This window comes from Saprolegnia diclina, assembly GCF_000281045.1.
Source record: "Saprolegnia diclina VS20 unplaced genomic scaffold supercont1.3, whole genome shotgun sequence".
Taxonomy (NCBI): domain Eukaryota; phylum Oomycota; class Saprolegniomycetes; order Saprolegniales; family Saprolegniaceae; genus Saprolegnia; species Saprolegnia diclina.
Window position 1 is genome coordinate 275,203 of NW_008246070.1, and position 18,521 is coordinate 293,723.

Sequence of the window (18,521 nt, forward strand, 5' to 3'; positions counted from 1 at the left end):
GGTTGCAATCTTTCTCTGACGCCCATGCGACGACACGCGCTGGTCGTCTGGCTCGTCGGCGCCGCCGCCGCCTTTGACGCGGACGAGTGGGCCGACTTCCCCGCCTACTGCGCCAAGCATGTCGAGAAGAACATCATCGCGCCGCTACCCAGCGCCGACCGGTACGTCCTCGACCAAGTCCAGATTGCGATCCGCCATGGCGCTCGGACGCTCGTGCAGCGATCGACGTGCTGGAGCGGCTACAACGCCACGTGGAACTGCAATGCGCGCAACCACATTGTGCGTACTTGGCGCGACAGCAGCGAAGGCTCATGCGCACGTAGGAGCCGGCGCTTGGTCCGTCGACGCATCGGAGCTTTGACGTGCAGTACACGCCCGGCGAGACCGTGCTCCGTGGCACGTGCCAAGTTGGCCAGCTCCTCGACGAAGGCTACCGACAAGAGACAACCAACGGCCAGTACGTCTCGACGCATCGCTACGCGAACCCATAGACTCGTAGGCACTTCCACGACGCGTACATCGCCTCAGGCCGCCTCTTCCCCAAGGACACGCCTGCCGACCTCGCCGACCCCACGAGTACGTTCCTCTCTCTGCTCTAAATGTGTTTTCACTGCAATCGGCATGCGTAGATGTCTACCTGAGCAGCACGGACATGCAACGAACCGTCATGTCCGGACAGCTCGTCGTCGACGCCATGTTCCCGATGCCAGCCACCACGCCAGCATTGGTTCCTTGGCACGTTGGCGACGTGAGTCAGTCATCCTTCATCCCCAATCCCTTTGCGTGTCCCCGTCTCGGTGACATCAAGGACGCATTCGAGGCGAGCGACGGGTACCGCCTCTGGTTGCACATGCACGACGAGCTCGTCGCGACGATGCACGCGACGTTCCCCAACTACGATCCGAAAGGGCTTTTCGACTGCATGCTCACGGCGCGCTGCAGCCTCACGCGCCATGACATGCCATTGCCGCTCACGCCGTCGCACTACAAGGACATCATCCGCTTCGAGCGGGACAAGCGAATGAAGATCTACACGGAAGACGACGAGTACGCCAAGCTGAGCATGAGCAAGCTCCTCCGCAGCGTCCGCGCCAAGATGCAAGCCAAATCGCCCACGTTTGTCCTCTACTCGGGTAAGGGTAGTAGCGTCAAAGGTGCAGAACCCAGTAAGTATGGACTAGGCCATGACGATACGGTCATGCCGATTCTGGCCGCGATCGGAGGCGCCGACTGGCTCCGCGACTGGCCGCCGTACGCGGCGTTTGTCGCGTTTGAGGTCTACACTGAAGTAGCCACCACGACGCGCTTCGTGCGTGTAGTCTACCAAGGCCAGCCGCTCACGCTTCCCGGGTGTACTGCCGGTGCAGTCTCTACGTTGCGCTCGTATTCGATTGACCATTGGCATTCTTTAGACGCGCTCTGCCCACTGAGTCTCTTTCTCGAGTGGACATCGTTCGCCGAGACAGCCGACTGCACGCGGTCGACCCACCCAGGTTGATAAATTGATATTTTCAAAAATATTTAAAAGCGTGGCGTAGCGCTCGAGACGCCCGAGCCTGTGCCCGCAAAGGATGCCGGCGTCTCGATCACGGACGCGTCGGGGTCGCACGTGAGCGTCGACACGTTCCTTGTCTGCGTCGTCGTCGGCGTGCTCTTGGGCTTTGTCTTTGGCCTGCTCGTCGCCAAGGTCGTGCGACAGACCGAGGCGAGCGATAAGAAGACCGAGAAGCTGCATTTGGACGCAGCGGCTGCAGACGACGACGAAACCGGCGGCCTCCTGCCAGCAGCCACTTCTGAACCGAGCAGCCCGACGGTCGCGATGGCCAAGAAGAAATGACGCCGGGTGGGCGACACCGACGTCCGAGGCCCTCCCGTGTAGATCCACCAGCAGCATCCAACAACACGCATCAACATGTGCACTGGATTAGCGTATTACACGTACACTTCGTTGCGGTTGAGGAGACTCTCGCGCTTGGGGTCGTCGCTCGCATCGGGCTCGGTCGTGAGGAGGTACGCCTGGATCACAAACGGAAAGAAGAGGAGCGCAAAGGCGCCTTGGGCGAGCACGAACGCAGTCCCGACCATGGGCACACCGCCCGCAAAGCCGTCAAAGATGCGCGAGAGCTGCGTCGTCGCGCAGGCCTCGGGCACAAGGGTGCTCGAGTGCAGCGTGCACGGGTGCGTCTCGCCGGTCGTTGCGTTTGTGAACGTCTGGTGGCCAAACGTCGCGTACTGTGGCGCGAGCGTGAGGAGCGAGAAGAGGCCCATGAGCGAGAGGTAGATCATGGCGAGCGTGGCGAGGATCAAGGTCGATGGCGCCGTGTTGCGGCGCTGGAGGCGGTCCATGCGGAAGCAAAGAAACTTGAACCCGTGCCGGCTGAGCCACAAGAACGCCGACACGAAGATGTAGAAGAAAAAGCACGCAAAGAGCGCGTAGTCGAGCGGGAAGACCTTGGAACTCAGCACGAGCACGAGGTCGATCGGGTTGGGGATTTGCGGCGTCTCGAGCACAAAGCCTACGGATACGTCTGTGGCATCATTGCTCTTTGGGTGAGAGAGATACCCGAGTCGTAGTGGCCGTGCATGAGCTTGTCGATCGTCGTCAGCAAGAGCGAAAACACAATCAGCAGCGAGACAACCATCAAGACGGCGCCGATCGGGATGCGCCACACCATCGACGTGCAGCAGACCCACTGCGTACGCTGCTTGGCAAACACGCGCCGGCGATCCAAAAGCACTTGATCGCGCTTCTTGAGCTCTTCGAGGCGGTCGCGGTCCGAAGCCGACATGGTGCTGTCCGACGACGTGTATTTGCGCATGACAGTCTGGCGCGACCGCTCGACAGCGTGCGTCTCGAGCTCGATCTCTTCCATAAGGTAGCTCAGCGCGGCGCGGTCGTGGCGGCGCGGACGCAGGAGGCCGTCGACCGGGATCGAAGCGATCGCGCGGCCGGCGAGCCAGATCCAGAGCACTGAGCCGATGCAGAGCACGAGGCCGAGGAAGACGCGGAAGATGAGCGTCGCGTCGTCGTCCAAATGCAGGAGTGGCTTGAGCCAGTCGACGTCGGCGCGCGGTTTACCGCACAAGACAACGATGAGCACGATTGTGACGAGGATGAGCATGAAGCAGAGGAAGCACGCGGTGCGCTTCAGCGCCGCCACGACGCGGCGCGAGGTCGTCGCGCGCGTAATGTGCTGGATCTCGCTCTGCTTGGCGTAAAAGAAGGCAAACGGCGAGAAGAGCAGAGAGAAGTTGAGGAGCATCACAAGCAGCACGTCGTAGACGATGCCCATGGCCTTGGCCTGGTTGAGGTGGCGCGTCGTCGTCACGTACACGTCAACAGGTGGCGTGAAGATGCAGAGGAGCGCGAAGAAGAGCGAGAGGATGCTCATGATGCGCGAGAGCTTGTCGGGCTGGCTGAAGACGAGCCCTTCGCTTGCGGGCGTCGGGCGCACCTCGAGCTTGGTCACAATAAGATAACTCAGCACGTAGAGGAAGAGCGCGACGCCCGCATAGAGCGCGTAGATGCCGTAGGTGCCGTAGACGTCCGCCGTCGTCATCGTCGCTGGGAGCCTTCGGATCTTGCCCCGGCAATCCTGCAACGAAATGTAGCCAATCGCAGGTCGCGGCAACGGGCTTTTTAACCAATCCAGACCCAAGACACCCTTCAACGGCTGCCTTGCCCATCTGAGCAGTGTTCTCCCACGCCGAAGCACCGGCCTTGACCAAGTCGGTTGAGTTTGCACTTGGCTCGTATCAAGTTGATAGTGTACGGCCGGCGACTTCAATGTGACCAAGCTGACAAGCAAAGCGTCCATGTGGGGCGCAGCAAAACGGCCGTGCACGTGGTCCGGACGCCCCCCACCGGCTGGTTGTTTTGGGTGCCCCCCCTACACCCACAATAGAATTCGTTTTGCGAGTTGCATACAAGCACCAAGTGACTTGGATCTTTAAAATGAGGCGGGAGAAAGGCGGGTACCGAACGGTCTGGATCGTGGGTCTCTCCCGTGACAAACGGCCGCCGGAGCGCGCACTTGGCAACTTGCGATGAAGCTATGGAAGAAGCTCAGTGGCATGGGCGTCGCCGCCGTCCTCATGGCCGCCAGTAACCTCTGCATCAACGCCTCCAAGGTCGACGGCAAGATGCTCTACGTGGCGCTCACCGTCACGTTCCTCGTCGAAGCGCTCAAGCTCGCATCGTGCATCGCGGTGCTCGTCGCGTCGCCGCCAACCTCGCGCCTCTGGCTCGGCTGGAAGGAAGCCATGTACTTTGCCGCGCCGGCGCTGTTGTACACGATCGACAACAACCTCGCGTTTGTCATCCTGCGCTTCATTGACCCGGCGACGCTCTCGATCCTTTGGAACCTCAAGATCCTCACGACAGCCGCTCTCTTCCGCTTCGTCTTGGGCCACAAGCTCGGGAAGCTGCAGGTCATCGCGCTCATGCTGCTCGTGCTCGGCGTCATTACAAGCCAGAGCAACCACGCCGTGCACCGCGGCGTCCAGCGCGTCGTGAACGGCACGACCTCGATGGCGGCCGTCGAGCTCGACGAGCGCACCAAGTTTATGCTGGGCATCGCGCTTGTGGCGCTCGGGTGCACGATCTCGTCCTTTGCCGGCATTCTCTCCGAGTACGCGCTCAAGAAGCACCCCGCGACGCCGTTCTTTGTCCAGAACGGCTACATGTACAGTTTTGGCCTCCTCTTCAACTCGATCGGGCTCCTCGCGTCGGCGCAAACTACGATCGCGGCCAACGGCTTCTTTGACGGCTACAATAGCTGGACGTGGTCCGTCGTCTTCATCCAGGCGCTCGCGGGCCTCATGATGGGCTTCATCTTCAAGTACCTCGACAACATTGTGTGCGTCTACACCCACGTGGTCGCGATGCTACTCACGATGCTCGTCTCGATCCTCTTCTTTGCCTTTGAGCTCACGCTCGAGTTTGCGTGCGGCTTTGGCGTCTGCGCCATCTCCATGTACCTCTACCACATGCCCAGCCCTGGCGACGCGACCGCGCCTTGCCACGGCACGGCCACCTCGTCGAGCGACGAAGAATACGAAAAGGTCGCCATGGTCAGCGACCATTCGTGCCGCAGCAGTGACGCGACCACGGTCGGAAGCCCCCACCGCCGAGACACTTTGCGCGACGACGACGACGAGGTGTAGAATAACTTAATACCAAATGCGTGGCGGGTGTGACGTGGCACGTTCTGGCTGGCGAGTACTGTAGATGCTGCGTCAGAAGTATCTTGGACGGCAAAAAAGACGAGCTCCACTGTCGTCGTCAACACGCGAAAAGACAGCCTTGTACATCAACGTGTACAGCTACAGAGCGGCGACAGCGCCACACAAGTGCACGCGACCTGCAATCGGCGGTGGGGGACGACCGAGAGTCGCCCGCGGACTCGAGTGTGAGTGTGTGTTGGACACACATGTGCGTCGTATCTTCGAAACCAAACTTCGAAGTGGGCGTTGGCCAATCCGAGGGCGGCGCGGGCCGCCAGCGCTTTGTTGCGCACATTGCCTTTGGCACCCAAGACGCATGGCCGCGCCCATCTCGGAAGACCTCTACGAGCTGCTCGAGGTCGAGCGCTCGGCGTCGGAGGCCGAGATCCGGTCGAGCTACCGCAAGCTCGCGCTCAAGTACCACCCGGACCGCAACCACGGCACGCCCGGCGCCGAAGAGCACTTCAAGAAGCTCGCGACCGCGTACGCAGTGCTCTCGGACGCCAAGCAGCGCCGTGTGTACGACGTGTCGAGCAAGGACGGCACTCCGGACGCTGCGCTTGCCGCGTTCCAGGGCCTGCAGCCCATCGACGTCAACGAGATGAACAGCCTCGGGCGCATGCTCGGGTACCGCTGCCCACGTACTAGTACACGACGTGATCTCATGCATCTTCTGTAGCGCGCTCTGCTCCAAAATGGGCATTCCACTTCCAACGCAAATCAGTGCAAATGTTCTCGCCGCTGCCCACGGTACGCAACTATCTCACGCGAATGGAGGTTGTCAACCTGCTTGCTAGACGCCGTCAAAGGCATCGGTATCGTCAAGGACCTCGCCATGGGTCTCGAAGCCTCTGGGCGCGTCGAGAAACAAGAAGCGCACTTCTTTCGCCTCACGATCGGCGACGTGCCGCCCACTGGCATCGTCATTAGCTGCCGCGCGGCACCCAAGAGCAAGTTCAAGCTCATCCTCTTCGACTCGGACGGCGGCGTGCGCCACGTGCAAGAGTGCGGACCACGCTCCAAGTACACGTCAGCCGACATCTTTATGACATCGGTGCGTCCCTTCAGTATGTGCTAGTAGATCTGATAGGCGTCAAGTAGATGGAGTTTATGGACATGAACGAGTCCTGGAAGTTCTTGACCGAGCAAGAGAAGGCATTGCCCGAGGTCTTCTCGAGCTTGACGACGCTCGAGCTCATGCAAACGCCGCACTTGGGCGCTGGCAGCCACCTCTTTGCAGTCTATGGCGACAATTGGTTCTCGGCGCTCAACTACACGGTGCAGTGCACCGTCATCCAAGCGACGAGCGCCACCAACATCCAGCTCACCGAGGCCGAGATGCTGCATTTGCGCAAGGACATTGATGCGTTTCAGGCCGAGTTTGTCGCGGCGCAAAAAGCCTTTGAAGCGGTCGTCGCCAAGGCCAACGACTACGACGTGCGCACAAAGGAGCTCCTCCAGGCTCGGCGGTGTGCATACGAAACCTTCTTTCAAGAGTGCGCCGAGCCGTACAAGGCGATGCAGCCCGCGCGTGAGCGCCGCGATTCGGCGCCCTCGGCCTTTCAGAACCTCTGGTCGCGCTTTACCGAGCCCAAGGAGCCTCCGAAGCGCAACGAGTTTTAGCATCGCCACTGTAACATTCTTTGCATTACTTGGCTTTCGACAGACGGTTGCGCGCGCGGCGCTCCGCATCGAGCTTCTTCTCGTGCGCGATGTGCGCCTTGACGGCGTTACTGAGCCACTTGCCGTGCTCCGCGTTGCCGTTGCAGATCATGTTGAAGCTAACGATACGTGAGTCAAGATCTACGATCCGGGACATACCGCGCCGGAGGGTAGCGGAGCAGAGCCGCGCCAGTCATCACAGACTTGATGTTGGACGCATACGATGCGAGAGCGCCCTTCTTGATGGACGGAAGCCAAGCTTGGACCTGCGCTGCGTCCCACGTTTTGAAAAGGGACACCGTGGAGATTTCGTCCTCGATGATTTCTTTGGTCGTCCGCGTGACGTGCGGCGCCGACTCGACCATTTGCCGGGCGTGAATCAAGGACGTCAGTGTGTGTTCCGTGTCTATTCGCACCAATGTTGTGTTGATAACGAATGGCTTTAACGGAACTACCTGTGGGGATCGGTGACGCAGTTACCACGACAGCGGTCTTGCTTTGCTTGGTCGTCGACCACAAATGGTTCTTTAAGATGCGCGTGAGAGCGCTGTTGCGGTACGGGATGTGGCCCGGCGGGTCCTGGGACATGGCGAGCAAGCACTGCTTGAGCGCCAAGTGCGCCATGTTGGTATCGATGGTTTCTTGGTGTCGGGCCTTGTCGGTGAAGTACTGATCTTCCTTGCGCTCACTACAAGATGAGGATAGGTATCTGAAGATGCAAGCATTTGTACCTTCCGGCCAAGTCGAGCAACACGAGCTGCCCGTTGGACGCGACGCCGTCGCTCGAGACGATTTGGAGAAAACAAATCAAGTGCGATCGCGACGATACGGCGTTCACTTGCGTGGCTTCGGTCGTTCGGTTGCTCGTAGCGTCCTGGAAAAGGTCGAGGAGCTCGGCCGCAGATCGAGCCAACTGGCTTTCCGAGTGCACCAGTTCGATGTCGCCGCTGTTGCTTTCGCAGATCAGCACCTTGTTGCGGTCGTGCAAGAGATCTAAAACACACGTTATCTCGGTGCATTTTCTAGAGGCCAGCGTACCGACGCACTTGGACCCGACGAGCTCGACGGCCTTGAAGTTAATCGCTTGGTCCGGCTCGTTGAAGATGTCGTCAGCTAGATGCGTAAGGAAGCCGAGCATGGTGTGGGTCTTCCCCGACCCCGTTTGCCCGTACCTATGTCGCTACATCATACCGCCATGCAGCAGACGAGTGAAGGGGTACATCATGCAGACGGCCTCGCCTCCGGAAAGGGCGTGCTCGACCAAGGGCTTGGCCGCCGACGAGTACACGACAGGCGTTGGTGTGTGCTCGTCAAAGACCTTGGTGAACGAGTGGGCATGCGTGTCGATGTACTTGTGAACCATGTCTATGGGAACACGTCGTCTCCTGGACGGGCACTCGTGTTCCGGTACCGTTGTGCATCAAGCAGTCGTGGACGGCCATGGTCTGGTCGTCGATGCACGAGATGGTCGTGTACTCTCCGCGCTCAACTTCGTGGGGAAGCATCGGGCGGACGCGCGCGTAGACGTCAATGTACTGCGTCGTCTTGGCCCGCTTCGCATCGGCGATCCGCTCGTCCTGCGCATAGGACTCGCGGAGCTCGCGGATCGCTTCCTGGAAGACAGCAGCATGGCGCGTCCGAGCAGTTCTACATGCAGCCTCGTCAACCTTCCGTCTTGGTCTCCATGCTCACCGCTTGTCGAGGTTCTTCCGCGTGTCCCCCTTGTCCGTCATGACCAAAGTTGAGTTGTGAAATCCTCGGCGGTGGGAAGCGGCTAGAGTGTTGGTCATCGTCGGCAGGTGGCTTGACTTAACAGCAACCGGCTGATGTTAGTGCAGGGTCGGAGAGCACGGTCATGACGCCCTTCTCAGCAATCGAGAATGTATGTCATTTTATCACGGGCTTTTTTGGCCCACACCTCCGTGGGCACAAGGACAAGTCGCGCGTTGTCAGCAAGCACGTTGTTATTGGCTGCACGATTAGCCTATAGTCCACGCGGCAGTAAACATGGCGGAGCAGTCTCTCCCACACCCCGTAGTGTGATCATCATTCTGGCTCAACTTAACGGCGACCATACAACACGCAAGTAAATTGGTGCGTAACCTTTGCTCTACAAATGCCAAGTGAATCTCTCGACCAATCCTGGCGCACTTCTGTTGGGTCATCCGGATAACATGCGGACAATGACTGCCAGCCCTTTTTACATGGTGGAGCCGTCGCCGGAGAAGAGCCAAATACCTTCCAGCCTGCGTTGCCATGAAGAGCTACATCCGCGAAGCCTCCCGCCGGGCGAAGGACCCATCGCTCGGCTTGCCCAAGCTAATCTACTCGGTCAACCTTGACCGTGTGTACGTGCTACACTAGGCCTCGCGTCGGCTCATGCGCATCTTGTAGCGGCGAGTACTTGAAGTCCAAGTTCCTGCCACTCGACTGCGATGACGAGACGCAAGAGTTCCTCAACGTCCGCTGGAATATGGTTGGCGCCAGCAAGGCTTCATGCAGCTGTGGCGTAGAGCTGCCACGATACGAGTATGTTCCGCACAGTCGCCTCGCGCTTCCTCAACATGTTCTACTCGGTGACCGACACCAATGGCATGCTTGGCCGTACGAGTCCATCGACGCATTTGCAGAGCTGGATCGGTTCTGCGTAGGTGGTCAAATGTTTGTCTTCTCGCGCGCCCACGCCCAGAGCATGTTTGCGTTCCCGGACAACAAGTGCGGTGGTACGTCGTGCCGACGCGTGCTGCATCATGTACGCTGCCTCGTAGGTAAGCTGCTCGACATTGGCGCGGGCGACGGCAACGTTACGGAGCGCTTGGCGCCGTTCGTCGACGAGATTCGCACCACCGAGGTGTCGCTGCCCATGGTCAAGGTGCTCAACGCCAAGGGCTTCAAGTGCGTTTTTTACGGGGGACGTCTCTTGCTCATAATGACTAATGACTAGCTGCACGCACACGACGGACCTCTCGCACCCCGACATTGCGACCAACGGACCGTACCATATCATTAGGTTTGGACGGTGGTCGCCTATATCGAGATGACAGACAACGTCGTTAGCTTGCTCAACGTGCTCGACCGCGCCGACACACCGCTGACACTTCTGCGTCAGATCCACGACCTTCTCCACCCAGATGTACGCTTGTGGTCGAAGTGCTTGGCGCCAATGGACCGTAGGGTGTGCTCTTGATTGCCGTCGTCTTGCCCTTCTCCGCCTTGTACGCCACTCCTCATCCGCCCGCGAATGGTGCTCATGCGGCGATTGTCTGTAGCGTCGAGGTCGGAACGCAGAAGCTACCGCCGAGCGAGCCCTTGCCCATGGACGGCGGTCTCTGCAGAGAACGCGCGTCCTTTGAAGACGCAGCGCGCATCATGGCCGACCGCGTCTTCTCGCCCAACGGCTTCAAGGTCAAGAGCTTCAGCCGGGTCCCGTACCTCTGCCGCGGCGACATCTCGCAGCCCTACTACGTGCTCTGCGATGCGCTCTTTACGCTTGAGAAGAAGAAGCCTAAGAAGAAGACGAAGAACTAGTTGCAGTTGGTAGAAATGTACTAGTAGTTGAAGTTGCCAGCACCGGCATCTGGGCCGCCTTTTTACTACGGCGGCGCCCCGGGGCGTCCTGGGCCCAGAGTCAGATGCTCGCATACAGTTGCGATCTTGCTTTTTGTATGCAGTGGGACCATCGGCAGGCCTGGAGCACGCACAGGTGCGCCCACAGCGCCGCACGGTTGTGCGACCATCGCGACCAGATGCACTCGGTACTCGATGCAGCGTCCCAGTGCAGTGTGAGCAAGCAGAACAATGTCATCGTCAGCATCCCCGAGGTTAGGGCCAGGCCTTGATATCGCGCATCGATATTCGGGCCCCGGGTATCCGGTCGTGGGGCCGGAACAAGATGTGCAAGTTGTTTCCATCGAAAGATATCTGAGTTTCGATTTTGCAGTTGATCACCATGGGCTTCCTCTTCTACGTCAACGGGCAGCGCGACGAGGTCGCCAACGTCGCGCCGGAAGAGACGCTGCTCAACTACCTCCGCAACAAGAAGCGGCTCACGGGCACAAAGCTCGGCTGCGGCGAAGGCGGTTGCGGCGCGTGCAGCGTCATTGTCTCGCGCATGAACCCCGAGACCAAGGCGGTGACGCACGCAGCCGTGAACGCGTGCTTGACGCCGCTCTGTGCAGTCGAAGGCTGCGCGGTCACGACGGTCGAAGGGCTGCGCGAACCGTCGACGCAGCAGCTGCACCCAGTGCAAACCGCGATCGCCGAGAACCACGGCTCGCAATGCGGCTTTTGCACGCCCGGCATCGTCATGGCGCTGACGGCGATCGTTCAAGACGACCATGCGACGATGGAGACGATCGAGCACAAGATGGACGGCAACCTCTGCCGCTGCACGGGGTACCGCCCGCTTCTCGACGCGGCCAAGTCGTTTGGTAGCGACGCAGCGGCGCACGTACAATGCGGCTCGGCGGCATGCGACCAGCATTGCATGACGGGCGACATCGAAGACATCCTCTCTGTTGTCTCGTGCAGCGCCAAGAAGATCCAAGCCGAGCACAAGAAGCACAAGCACGCGATTCCGAAGGTCGCCTTTCCGCAGGAGCTCGTGACCCACACGGCGACGCTCGCAGCGCAGAGCACGACAATTGTCGGGAGCCATGTGCGCTGGCTGCGTCCGTCGTCGCTGACAGAGCTGCTGCAGTGGAAAGAAGAGTTTCCGCACGCCAAGATCTCGGTCGGCAACACGGAGCTCGGCATTGAAGTCAAGTTCAAGCGCATGGAGTACCCTGTCATGCTCTCGGTCAGCCACGTGCCCGAGCTCCACGTGCTCGAGCTTATCACGGCGCCATTTGCTGGCGTTCGCCTCGGCGCGGCCGCGTCGCTCACCCGCATCGTCGACTTTTGCAAGACCACGAGTGTGCTCCCGACGCAGCAGCGCGCGCTTGTCGCGATGCGGTCGATGCTCAAGTGGTTTGCGTCGCTCCAAATCCGCAACGTCGCGTGCTTGGGCGGCAACCTCGCGACCGCGAGCCCGATCGGCGACATGAACCCGCTCCTCTCGAGCCTCGGCGCCGTCCTCGAAGTCGCGTCGGCGACAGGACGCCGTATGGTGCCGGTCGCGGACCTCGTCGTCGCCTACCGCAAGGTCGGCCTGCGAGGCGACGAAGTGCTGCTGAGCGTGCTCGTGCCGTTCACGCGCGAGCATGAATACGTCTTCCCGTTCAAGCAAGCCAAGCGCCGCGAAGACGACATTAGTATCGTCACTGCCGGGCTTCGCTTCCAGCTCGGATCCCACGCACATGGTTGGCGCATCGACGACTGCAGCCTCTTTTACGGTATGCCGTACATTGAAGCCAAAGTTGAGGTCCGCTAGGTGGCATGGGCCCGACGCCCAAGCGTGCGCTCGAGACCGAGGCGCGTCTACGCGGCTCGGCCTTTACCAAAGACAGCGTCGAGGCCGCGTGCAATGTGCTACGCCGTGAGCTGCAGCTGCCAGTGACCGTGCCCGGCGGCCTCGCCGCGTACCGCACGACACTGAGCGTCTCGTTCCTCTACAAGGCGTTTCTGCAAGTGGCCAAAGCCCTCGCGAATGACACGTCATCACCGACGTCGCCATGGGTATGTCATGCTGACATTCCCACCCAAAGACTATGATATCGTATTAGATGACGCTGGACGCACGCGAGTACTCGGGCGCAACATCGTACATGAACGTGCCGCGGCCTCTCTCGCGCGGCACACAGCGCTTTGGCATTGAGAAAGGCGGTCTTCTCTCGTCGAAAATGGCGCTGTTGCCGACCCAAGACCGGTCGCCCGTGGGCAACCCGCTCATGCACCGGTCCGCGTACCTCCAAGTGTCGGGCGAGGCCAAGTACGTCGACGACATGGACGACGTACACAACGTGCTCCACGGCGCGCTCGTGCTCTCGACGATCGCCCACGGCGACATCCAGCGCATCGATCCGTCGGTCGCGCTGACCATGCCAGGCGTCGTCTCGTTCCTGGACGCGTCCGTCTTTGAAAAGCTCACGCAAAATGCCCTCGGCCCTGTCATCCACGACGAAGAGTGCTTCGCCTCGAAGAGCGTCGTCTCGATGGGGCAGCCGATCGGCATTGTGCTCGCGACGTCGCACGAAGCCGCGCACGCGGCCGCTGACAAGGTCCTTGTCGAGTACACGCCGCGTCCGTCTATCGTATCCATCAAAGAGGCAGTGGCCGCCAACGCCTTCCACACCAAAGGCCACACGCTCGTCCGAGGCGACGTTTGTGCGGGCCTCGCGCAAAGCGACGTGGTGGTGCACGGCGAGATGTACATGGGCGGCCAAGAACACTTTTACTTTGAGACGCAAGCGTGCTACGTCACTCCGATGGAAGACGGCGCCATGCACGTCGTGAGCTCGACCCAAGCGACGACCAAGACGCAAATGTGCGTCGCCGCCTGCCTCGGCGTGCCCGCGCACAAGATCGTCTCGAGCGTCAAGCGCATGGGCGGTGGCTTTGGCGGCAAGGAAACGCGCAGCGTCTTTGTGGCGTGCGCGGCGGCGGTCGCGGCCAAGGCGCTCAAGCGCCCGGTGCGCCTGCTACTGGAGCGGCAGGCCGACATGGCCACGACCGGCGGGCGACACCCGTACTACGCCAAGTACACGGTCGGCGCGACACAGGACGGGCGATTGCAAGCATACGAGGTGGAGCTCTTCAACAATGCGGGCTACTCGCTCGATCTGAGCGAGGCGGTCATGGACCGCGCGCTCTTCCACTGCGAGAATGCGTATTACGTTCCCAATATGACGGCCAAGGGCCTCTGCTGCAAGACAAATTTGCCGACGAACACGGCGTTTCGAGGCTTTGGCGCACCCCAAGGTCCATCTACCTATCTGCGGCTAGTATGATGATGCTGATGATCACTAGGCATGATGATGGCCGAGACGATGATGGACCACGTGGCGTCCGTGCTGCGCATGGACCCGGTCGAGCTCCGAACGCGCAACTTGTACCAGGAGGGGCATGTGACACACTACGGCCAGCGCCTCGTCGACTACACGCTGCCGGCGCTCTGGGCCCGCGGGCTGCGCGAGAGTCAATATGCCGAGCGCTCGGCGGCCGTCGCGGCCTTCAACCGCGCGCACGTGTGGAAGAAGCGGGGCCTCGCGATCCTCCCGACCAAGTTCGGCATCAGCTTCACCAACAAGTTTATGAACCAAGGCGGGTCGCTCGTGCACGTGTACGCTGACGGCAGCGTGCTCGTCTCGCACGGCGGCACCGAGATGGGCCAAGGCCTCCACACCAAGATCATGCAGATCGGTACCTTCGATACATTCGCACGATCCAAACTGAACTACGCTCCTAGTTGCCAAGTCGTTTGCAATCCCGATGGACGCCGTTACGATCCACGAGACGTCGACCGACAAGGTGGCCAACTCGCAGCCGTCGGCCGCGTCCATGAGCACCGACCTCTACGGCATGGCGACGCTGGACGCGTGCGAGCAGATCCTAGCCCGTCTGGCGCCTGTGCTGGCCAAGCTCGGACCCGACGCAGCCTTTGCCGACGTGATCAAAGCTGCGTATTTCGACCGGATCGACCTCTCAGCCCATGGCTTTTACATTGTGCCAAATGAAAACTGTGGGTACGATTGGTCCAAGCCCGTGGAGGCGCAGACCAGCACGGCGTTCAACTACTACACAACCGGCGTCGCGTGCACCGAAGTCGAGCTCGACGTGCTCACGGGCGACGTGCACATGACCCAAGTGGACATTTACATGGACGTTGGCGCGTCCATCAACCCGGCGATCGACATTGGCCAGATCGAAGGCGCGTTTTTGCAGGGCTTTGGGCTCTTTTGCATGGAAGAGCACGTGTGGGGCGATGAGAACCGGCCGTGGCTGCCGCGCGGCGGCCTCTTCACGCGCGGCCCGGGCACGTACAAGATCCCGTCCTTCAACGACGTGCCGCTGCAGATGAACGTGTGGCTCGAACCGCAGTTGAAGAACAAACTCGCGGTGCACTCGTCGAAAGCCATTGGCGAGCCGCCGCTCTTCCTCGGCGCCACCGCGTTCTTCGCCATCAAGGCCGCCATTGCCGCCGCGCGGGCCGAGCACACGACCGACACCGAGTATTGGACGCTGCATGCACCGGTGACGTCGGAGCGCGCGCGCATGGCCGTCCACGACCGGTTCTGCTCCGACACGCCCATTCCGCTCGGCTGCTTTTAACGAAAAGACAATACTAGGGTCAACCTCGGGTTTTCTCAAGACAGGTTTTGGTCGAGCTCTTTGGTGGAGGTCTTGCATTGGCGTAGCGCTACGTGTGACGTACTTTGGACTCGTACGTTGATGTCATTCCGTGTGCAGCAGCACCACGCACTGCAAGAGCTGTGGAATGGGCGGTACTTGGTGGAGGCCACTGCGGGCTTTTCGTACTTGATATGACGGCTCTGGTGCGACCAATGCGACGATTATAACGTCGGACGCCAGGGCCAGAAGAAAGATGATGTGGACGAGAAGATCTGGCGAGTGCCTGTAGTCCAAGCAGCTCGCTGTTGTCGACGCGGTCCTTGGTAATATAGGAATGTGCTCGGCACAGACGTCAATGTATTAACTTTACCACCACCATTGGCGACACGACAGTACGACGGGTGTTTCGGCCGCCATCGCACAACCTTGCTAGCCGATGACGGAGTGCGATAAATAAGCACGGGCACTGTCTTACGCGAACTTCTCCGAGTGGTACTCGAAGGACGTGCCCTCTGGTGTCGAGTACTTGCGGCACATGGCCGACAAGATCGCGTCGAGCGCGTGCGGGCCGCAGAAGAAGACGCCGATGCGCTCGCCGCTGTGAGTCCGCGCCATCGAGCGAAACCAATGGTCCCAATCCGGTCGGCCAAAGTGCGTGAGCTGCTTGAGTCCCGACACGACGTCGTTGCCCGTCGTGTCGTGCACGAACGCCTGGAAGAGCTTGAGGGTCTCGTTCGCGGCCACCGACGTCAAGTGGTGGTGCGTCTCGATGACGCCGTCACGGTCCAGCGCGTGGATCTCGTTCATCGTGTGGCTGAACCACGTCAGCGCCTCCTGCTGCCGCGTGACCCAGTGAAAGTACATCTTGCGGAGCTTCATGTTGGGCGGCGCGCGGCAAAAGGCGCAGTTCGGACACCGCGACGCGTTCCACTGGTGCACCGTGTCCTTGAGAATCGACGCGAACGGCGTGACGCCGATGCCACCGCCGATCATGACGACGGTCGCGTACCGGTGATACGCCTGCGTCGGCGCACCGACGGGACCGTCGAGATATACGGTGGGGAACGCAAGGCCCTCGGTATTGCAGTGGCTCAAGAGAGCGTGGAGCGCGCTCGTCCAGTCGCCGGCGTTGCGGATGTGGAGACTCACGTGGTCGTCGTCGGGCGCCGACGAGATCGTGAATGGGTGCCACTCGTGCTGCGAGAGCTTCGGGACGTTTAGGAACGTGTACATGCCCGGGTTGTACTCAAAGCGCGCGGGCTTTTCGAGGAAGAGCGCGACGACGCCGTCGAGGAACTCGACGCGAAGGATCTTGAGCGGCGTCGTCCAGCTTTTCGCAAAGCGGAAGCGGCGCTCGACGAGGTAGACGCTGAGCGGCGGGAGGATCCAGAGGTACGACTGCGCCTTCGAGAGCCAGGACGTAGCGCCGTGGATGCTCCCGAGCAGCAAGAACGGGCCGAGCAGCATGTGGCTGAACCAAAAGAGGTTGAAGCGACCCTGTCGAAAGCGTGGAATCAGCGACAGCGGCAGCACAACAAGCGCGATGAGGAGCATGAAGACGCCCGTCACGACGGGGATGGTACACAGCATGTGGGCGAACGGCATCATGATCGGCGCGCCGTCCGGAGTCCGCAGCGTTGAGACGTGGGCGACAAGGAACGAGTCGGCAATCTCCTCGGGCGTCGCGAGCAGATAGACCGCGACCTCGTTGTAGACGTGGGCGCCCGTGTGTACGAGGCCAGCGACGAGCGCGACCGTGCCCGCGATGCGGTGGAACGCGAGGAGGTCGTCGAACGGGACGTAGCGCCAGAGGAGCTTGCTCTGCTTGAGAACTTCGAGGATCGATCGGCACATGGGCAAGAGCGCGAGGAGAAAGTTGGGCATCGCGACCTGCGCCGCACCGCGCGCAATCCGCAGCGCCCAGCCGGTCGCCGAGTCGACGGGGTATTGCGCCATCTTTTGGATCGCCTCGGCCGCAATGAAGACCACGTACGCCGTGAGCCACCAAATGCGCAGCGTGTGGTTGCGGTACAACGTCTTGGCCCGCGATAGGACGCTGTAGCGGGACGGCGCGGGCGATGGTTTGGCGCCCCGCGACCGCGACGTCTCGACCGTCGTCGTGGCTTCGTGGAGGTAGCCGCGGAATACGAGGTGGAACTGGGCAAAGCTCATGTGGCTCGCACTGCGCGCGCCGGCTTTGGCAAAGAGCATGTCGGCCATCGCATCGAAATCGGACCCGACACCTAACCACTTTAGTTAGTCGACATTCAGTAAAGTCTGTTGTAGTACATTGGAGCTTCTCGGCCTGGAACTTGGACTGCAGCAAGTCGGCAATGTTGCTTCGGTCGATGCGCCCGGTGCCACCCACGTCCATCGTGTCAAAGAGAAGGCGCAGCTTTGTGTCGTCTTCTACCGGAAGCTCCATGGCCGCGTTGAAGAGCACGGAACAGCCTCGGATCGACTGCACGGCGGACGGGAGCTCGACCTCGAACGTACTCACAAAGGTGGCGCGGTTGATGCGCCCGTTGGCGTCGGTGACCGAGGCGACGACGCGCTTGAGCGCCTGAAAGTGCTCGATCGGGTCGTCGTCGCGCTCGACTGCAACCGGCTGCGACCCTGCTTCGACCTTCGCACCAGCTTCTTCTGGATCTTCGTCTTCGTCGCTGTCGCCAGCGTCCGCAGGCTGCATCATGACGACCTCGGACGTCGTCGACACAAAGCTCGCGTTCTTGTTGAACGAGCTATTCGACGCAAAGCTGCGCGTCTTGGCGCTCGAGTTGGACAGGAAGCTCGTGTTGTTCATCGACGCACGGGACCGCGTCCGCAGAAATGTGTGGCGGTTCTCAACGACCGCGGACGCTCGAAGGAGCTGCGATGCAAAGTCGCTGCTGGGCGTCCGCCGCAGCGCCGGTGTCGGGAACGCCGGGCGGGTGTACGGGTGCGTTGGCGTCTCGCCGTACCGGGAGGCCATTCTTGGAGTGCGGTGCTCAGCAGAACTCAATATGGCGCGGGCGCTGGCTCTTCACCTTTACCCTCCCGCTGCCACGTTGAGAGTGGACCACTTGGTGTGGACGCCTTTGCATCCCATTCGTCGAGCCAGCGCGCCTGTGCGCCAATCCGTAGCGTTTTTGTTGAAATCACGTGCGCTGATTGGCTATTGTGTTGCCGGCTTTCTCCTCGGTGGTGGTGCTGCGAGGTGCTCGCAGCCCTCGAATGCCACCGGCCCTCGTGACCGTAAGCACGTGTATGTCTACGCCGTTGCTATATAGAGACATAGACGGACGCAGTCGTTCGAGTAAGGGGACTGCCAACCCATGACAAAAACATGCTATCGAAGCCCGGATCCGGACCACCGCCACAGCTGCACCTGGTATGGTAATCATCCTCACTGCTTCTCAGTCCGA

General features: G+C 60.7%; 8 protein-coding genes across 8 annotated transcripts; 5 read left to right on the forward strand and 3 right to left on the reverse strand.

Moving 5' to 3' along the window:
* SDRG_01202 (hypothetical protein) lies at positions 1–1,954 on the forward strand. The gene is made up of 7 exons (XM_008606719.1): positions 1–279; positions 324–457; positions 500–576; positions 630–1,133; positions 1,182–1,361; positions 1,413–1,493; positions 1,539–1,954. The coding sequence occupies exons 1-7, from the start codon at positions 25–27 to the stop codon at positions 1,835–1,837; spliced, it is 1,530 nt and encodes a 509-aa protein (XP_008604941.1). The 5' UTR covers positions 1–24; the 3' UTR covers positions 1,838–1,954.
* On the reverse strand, positions 1,901–3,859 carry SDRG_01203 (hypothetical protein). Its single transcript, XM_008606720.1, has 2 exons — positions 2,564–3,859; positions 1,901–2,516 (listed from the first exon to the last, which is right to left on the reverse strand). The coding sequence occupies exons 1-2, from the start codon at positions 3,816–3,818 to the stop codon at positions 1,933–1,935; spliced, it is 1,839 nt and encodes a 612-aa protein (XP_008604942.1). The 5' UTR covers positions 3,819–3,859; the 3' UTR covers positions 1,901–1,932.
* A 115-nt stretch (positions 3,860–3,974) lies between these two features.
* On the forward strand, positions 3,975–5,316 carry SDRG_01204 (hypothetical protein). The gene has a single exon (XM_008606721.1). The coding sequence runs from the start codon at positions 4,048–4,050 to the stop codon at positions 5,164–5,166; it is 1,119 nt and encodes a 372-aa protein (XP_008604943.1). The 5' UTR covers positions 3,975–4,047; the 3' UTR covers positions 5,167–5,316.
* Positions 5,317–5,542: 226 nt separating this feature from the next.
* SDRG_01205 (hypothetical protein) lies at positions 5,543–6,849 on the forward strand (the record flags this gene model as incomplete). Its single annotated transcript, XM_008606722.1, has 4 exons — positions 5,543–5,853; positions 5,906–5,976; positions 6,024–6,280; positions 6,328–6,849. The coding sequence occupies 4 exons, from the start codon at positions 5,543–5,545 to the stop codon at positions 6,847–6,849; spliced, it is 1,161 nt and encodes a 386-aa protein (XP_008604944.1).
* A 25-nt stretch (positions 6,850–6,874) lies between these two features.
* On the reverse strand, positions 6,875–8,621 carry SDRG_01206 (hypothetical protein; the record flags this gene model as incomplete). Its single annotated transcript, XM_008606723.1, has 8 exons — positions 6,875–7,007; positions 7,048–7,294; positions 7,344–7,576; positions 7,620–7,881; positions 7,927–8,060; positions 8,109–8,253; positions 8,300–8,535; positions 8,581–8,621. 8 exons carry the CDS (start codon positions 8,619–8,621, stop codon positions 6,875–6,877), a joined length of 1,431 nt encoding a protein of 476 aa, XP_008604945.1.
* A 473-nt stretch (positions 8,622–9,094) lies between these two features.
* Positions 9,095–10,470, forward strand: SDRG_01207 (hypothetical protein). The gene is made up of 9 exons (XM_008606724.1): positions 9,095–9,236; positions 9,283–9,349; positions 9,402–9,492; positions 9,540–9,611; positions 9,657–9,783; positions 9,833–9,898; positions 9,946–10,021; positions 10,063–10,103; positions 10,158–10,470. The coding sequence occupies exons 1-9, from the start codon at positions 9,145–9,147 to the stop codon at positions 10,414–10,416; spliced, it is 891 nt and encodes a 296-aa protein (XP_008604946.1). The 5' UTR covers positions 9,095–9,144; the 3' UTR covers positions 10,417–10,470.
* A 351-nt stretch (positions 10,471–10,821) lies between these two features.
* Positions 10,822–15,155, forward strand: SDRG_01208 (hypothetical protein). The gene is made up of 5 exons (XM_008606725.1): positions 10,822–12,221; positions 12,260–12,504; positions 12,552–13,746; positions 13,795–14,187; positions 14,234–15,155. Exons 1-5 carry the CDS (start codon positions 10,838–10,840, stop codon positions 15,094–15,096), a joined length of 4,080 nt encoding a protein of 1,359 aa, XP_008604947.1. The 5' UTR covers positions 10,822–10,837; the 3' UTR covers positions 15,097–15,155.
* Positions 15,113–18,231, reverse strand: SDRG_01209 (hypothetical protein). The gene is made up of 2 exons (XM_008606726.1): positions 17,407–18,231; positions 15,113–17,360 (listed from the first exon to the last, which is right to left on the reverse strand). Exons 1-2 carry the CDS (start codon positions 18,086–18,088, stop codon positions 15,589–15,591), a joined length of 2,454 nt encoding a protein of 817 aa, XP_008604948.1. The 5' UTR covers positions 18,089–18,231; the 3' UTR covers positions 15,113–15,588.
* Between the last annotated feature and the right edge of the window lie 290 nt (positions 18,232–18,521).